Here is a 1,692-nt window from a genome sequence, read left to right on the forward strand (position 1 = left end):
TTGCTTTGGGCACTTGGATTGGGTCTACTTCTTTTGGTGATTCGATGCTCCCTCCGTCGCCTCCAAAAACAAAAGAAAACACAAGAACAAATATGGGCTACCTTTTTAGGATTGAGGCAAAACAAAAAAAAAGGGGGGGGAAATGCAGGGGCCTTTGAAAACAGTATGCTGAGAATAGAGAGGGCTCAAAGACAGTATCTCCAATTGAACTTTTAATGAACTCCCGTAGGCGCCAAGAAGGCGGGCAGATAAGGAAGAGCATAGAAACAAGGAACTGAGTAGAAGTTTACATCTGGGAAAAGAAAGTTGGTTTTGCATTGCATTCTTTCTGCTGACGTGGGGTTTATGGAGTATAAATAAAGTGAGGCAGAGGCTCTGAGTGCGGCCGCCATGTTCTCTGTGTGTCTTTGTCTTTTGTGTGTTCTTTCATTCTCCACCACCCCCGGCACGGACCCCAACAATACATCCCATCAATACCTAGTTTATTAAGAGTTTTTAGCGCCCTTTCCGGTAGTGACGACCTACCCACATGAGAACATGCCTCTCACAAAGGATTTCCTTCATCCCTCCCCAGAAGAGGAAAAGAGGAAACACAAGAAGAAACGCCTGGTGCAGAGCCCCAATTCCTACTTTATGGATGTGAAATGCCCAGGATGCTATAAAATCACCACGGTCTTTAGCCATGCACAAACAGTAGTTTTGTGTGTTGGCTGCTCCACTGTCCTCTGCCAGCCTACAGGAGGAAAAGCAAGGCTTACAGAAGGATGTTCCTTTAGAAGGAAGCAGCACTAAAAGCACTCTGAATCAACATGAGTGGGAAACCATCTCAATAAATACATTTTAGATTAAAAAAAAAAATTTTAGCATAAAGTGCTGTTGAATTTTGTCGAAGGCATTTTCTGCATCTATTGAGATAATCATGTGGTTTTTGTCTTTGGTTCTGTTTATATGATGGATTATGTTTATTGATTTGCGTATGTTGAACCAGCCTTGCAACCCAGGGATGAAGCCCACTTGATCATGGTGGATAAGCTTTCTGATGTGCTGCTGGATTCGGTTTGCCAGTATTTTATTGAGGATTTTTGCATCGAAGTTCATCAGGGATATTGGTCTAAAATTCTCTTTTTTTGCTGTGTCTCTGCCAGGCTTTGGTATCAGTATGATGCTGGCCTCATAAAATGAGTTAGGGAGGATTCCCTCTTTTTCTATTGATTGGAATAGTTTCAGAAGGAATGGTACCAGCTCCTCTTTATAACTCTGGTAGAATTCAGCTATGAATCCCATCTGGTCCTGGACTTTTTTTGGTTGGTAGGCTATTAATTATTGCCTCAATTTCAGGGGCAGTTATTGGTCTATTCAGGGATTCAACTTCTTCCTGGTTTAGCCTTGGGAGGGTGTATGTGTCCAGGAATTTATCTATTTCTTCTAGATTTTCTAGTTTATTTGTGTAGAGGTGTTTATAGTATTCTCTGATGGTACTTTGTATTTCTGTGGAATCAGTGGTGATATCCCTCTCTTATTAGTCTTACTAGCAGTCTATCAATTTTGTTGATCTTTTCAAAAAACCAGCTCCTGGATTCACTGATTTTTTTTTGAAGGGTTTTTTTTGTGTCTCTATCTCCTTCAGTTCTGCTCTGATCTTAGTTATTTTTTGCCTTCTGCTAGATTTTGAATGTGTTTGCTCTTGCTTTT

The 1,692-nt window shown here is 41.0% G+C and overlaps 1 protein-coding gene across 1 annotated transcript; it reads left to right on the top strand.

Annotated features, from left to right (window-relative positions):
* Positions 1 to 537: 537 nt before the first annotated feature.
* Positions 538 to 797, top strand: LOC112613208 (40S ribosomal protein S27-like). Its single transcript, XM_025368525.1, has one exon. It carries the CDS (start codon positions 538 to 540, stop codon positions 790 to 792), a length of 255 nt encoding a protein of 84 aa, XP_025224310.1. The 3' UTR covers positions 793 to 797.
* The last annotated feature ends 895 nt before the right edge of the window (positions 798 to 1,692 follow it).

The sequence above is a fragment of the Theropithecus gelada genome, chromosome 19 (genome assembly GCF_003255815.1).
Source record: "Theropithecus gelada isolate Dixy chromosome 19, Tgel_1.0, whole genome shotgun sequence".
In the NCBI taxonomy this organism is placed as follows: Eukaryota; Metazoa; Chordata; class Mammalia; order Primates; family Cercopithecidae; genus Theropithecus; species Theropithecus gelada.